The sequence below is a fragment of the Marmota marmota genome, unplaced genomic scaffold (assembly GCF_001458135.2).
Source record: "Marmota marmota marmota unplaced genomic scaffold, marMar, whole genome shotgun sequence".
Taxonomy (NCBI): domain Eukaryota; kingdom Metazoa; phylum Chordata; class Mammalia; order Rodentia; family Sciuridae; genus Marmota; species Marmota marmota.
The window spans coordinates 13,008,665-13,011,295 of record NW_026000174.1 but is presented as its reverse complement, the minus strand read 5'-3'; the positions used below and the strand labels follow the sequence as shown (position 1 = coordinate 13,011,295).

At 55.8% G+C, this 2,631-nt stretch overlaps 1 protein-coding gene across 1 annotated transcript in view; it reads right to left on the bottom strand.

Moving 5' to 3' along the window:
• Positions 1 to 415, bottom strand: part of Klhl35 (kelch like family member 35) — a 6,955-nt gene extending 6,540 nt beyond the window's left edge. The window contains exon 1 of the mRNA XM_048787882.1: positions 5 to 415. Coding sequence (XP_048643839.1) covers positions 5 to 415 — 411 coding nt within the window. The remainder of the gene's footprint in view (positions 1 to 4) is intronic.
• Between the last annotated feature and the right edge of the window lie 2,216 nt (positions 416 to 2,631).

Below are 2,631 nucleotides of genomic sequence, written 5' to 3'. Positions count from 1 at the left end.
CCACCACTCCCAGCCTCTCGGCCAGCGCCAGCACGGCGGCCGCCTCCTCCTCGGCGCGCAGCCGCACGCCCGCGCCGTAGACGTAGTCGAGCACCACGGCTAGCGCCGCAGCCGCTGCCCTGCCTGTCGGCCCGGTGCCAGGCTCCTCGGGTGACATCTGTACCACCGGCACCACGGCGAGGCAGCGCTCGTGTCGACCGGCCCCGAACAGGCTGCGAAAATAGGCGCTGCCCGCGCTGAGCGCTGCACGGTGACAGGGGAAGTCGCGGCCACCGGCGCGCAGAACCACGTCGGTGAGGATGCCATTTCGCCGATACGCGTTGAGGGTCTGCAGGACGCGCTGCGCGTGGCAGGATGCTGCGCACGGCGCCTCGCAGCCCCTCTCGGGATCCTGCGGGCCGGGGGCCTCCCGCATCCTGCAGGGTGGAGAACACAGCGTCGGGAAATTTTCCTGCGAGGCTGGCCTAGGATCAGGAGGCACTACTCGCGACCCAAACCAGCCACTTATTCTTTAGTTCGCTCACTGGCTTACTCTTGCACGCACAAACGTAACGTGTGCTTGGATTCATTCAGACGCTCTTCTAACCAGACTCGTGGCTATAATCTAGCCTCTGCCCTATCCGTACCACCTCCTCCCGTCACCCACTAAAGCCATATTGCCCTTTTTTCTTCAGACTCGCTAAGCTTTTTTCTATCAGTCTCCGCAGGAGGCAGATGGCAGGCTCTTAAATAGGGTAATTTGTGGAGAGTCCAATAAAGGAACGGTTTACAAAAACCTAAGCAGTATTTAGGGACTAACAGGGATAGAACAGTGCCACGGGGCTACCAGCAGTAGGGAGTCTTCATCACCAAGGTGTGAAGGAGGGAGGGTTCCAGGAACATGGACAAAATATCTCTATAAGGACGGTTCCATGACAGGAGCTGCAGTATTTGATTAAGGGTTTCAGACTACCCTAGGGACTCCAGTGTGTGCGTACGAAAGTGCACACAGGTGCACAATAATTATCTCCCTTTCTCCAACTTTGCTGCTGCTCTCCCGTACGTAGGTGTAGGTACTTCCTATTGACCAAACTCTGATTATATTTATTTAATGTCTGCCCCACCCTCACAGCACAGCATCATGCTATAGTAAGTGCTTAGACCTGTTCAAAGTCGAGTGAATGTAATGAAACAAGTATTTATTGAGAGACTTCCCAGAGGTCACAGTTTGGCAGAGGTCCCCTGGGGGAAGTATGAAGAATCTAGGGAGCTCACAGAATGGGTAGTAAACTCAATTTGAGGGGATTCAGGGGAAATGTTCCTGAGGGGTCCTTCAAACTGAGAAGGCTGGGTAGAATTAGTGAAGCCAAAGGAGTAAAGGGAAGGTGCCTACTGTTGTGGGGAAGTGGAGAGAACCTGGCTGTAGCGCTCTGACCTAGATTGGGTAAGTTGTGAGCACTCAGAGGGAACCTCCCCCTCAGAGATTTGCTGCTAGGAGCAAAGGAGGGGTGTTTGGAAGAGCTGAACTCCACAGACTGAAGAGCTGTTCCCCACTGGTTAGGGTTTGGACCTTATGAGCATACAGCCTCTGCTTGCACCCCTCTAGGGTGGGGAGCATACCTTTATGTCTTATTCCAGGGAAGCTCAGCTCTGCACTCGACCCCTTGCCTCTCCCTCCATTCTCCTGATCTCAACTGCTCTGCCACCTCTAGAGGTGAGATCTTGCCTGGTGTCAGCCTGGTTGGCTGGGCGGTGGACTCCCTACCGTAGCTTCACAGAAAGTAAGCTTCCTGGTGGACAACGAAGTTAACTATATTTGCCCAAGTAGAGCGGGCTGAGCCCTGACTGGCTCTGTAGAGGCTCTGCATGCCTAGCTACTCTGCCACTGGCCAGGGTAGGGGTGTGACTTGGAGCAGCCAAAGACCATCAGAGGGAGGTAAGGCAGTTCATTACAGTGTGTTGCCCTCTGTGTATGCTAAGCCAGCCCAGGATGAAGCCACACACTGAGGTCAGCCTCATCAGGAAAAGGAGGGACTTCTCCCCACTGAGATGTCCCAGGGCTGGAGGGGCTCCCTGAGAGGAGGGAAGAGGTTCTGTCCTGGGAAGTGCACATGTACTTTTTCATTCTACTCTCCACCACTCTAGGTACTGTGAACTATGGACACAGGGACTTGAGACCCAGTTTCCATCCTGAGGATTCCCAGTCTAGAGCATGGGGGGCTCCACCCAGGTGGAATATGGAAGGTAGAGCTTCCCAGGTAGGGCTTCGTCAGCATTCTTCCATGGGGCAGTCTAAGCCCTGGCTAAGGTCGTGACGCAGACTGAGGCCCCACCTGTGGAAGTCAGCTCAACATGCCACCGTCCCTGTCTCTCTGTCACCCCCACACTCACATGTACACAGATCAGACTTCTGACACCACTACCACACAACCAGTCAGCCCTGCATCCTGAGCCTTGCCCAGGGCTACCTGGCACTTACCTGGCCACTCCCTCTCCCAGAGGCTCCGCAGCTGATGCTTTCACGAAGACCACTCCTGATTGTACCTGCTGCCTACACCCCAGCAGCCAGGCTCCAACGTCCCTCCCTGCCGCTCTGCCCAGACTCCCACTCAGGCTCAGCTGTGGGAGGACAAAGGGGCTGGACGCCAGCAG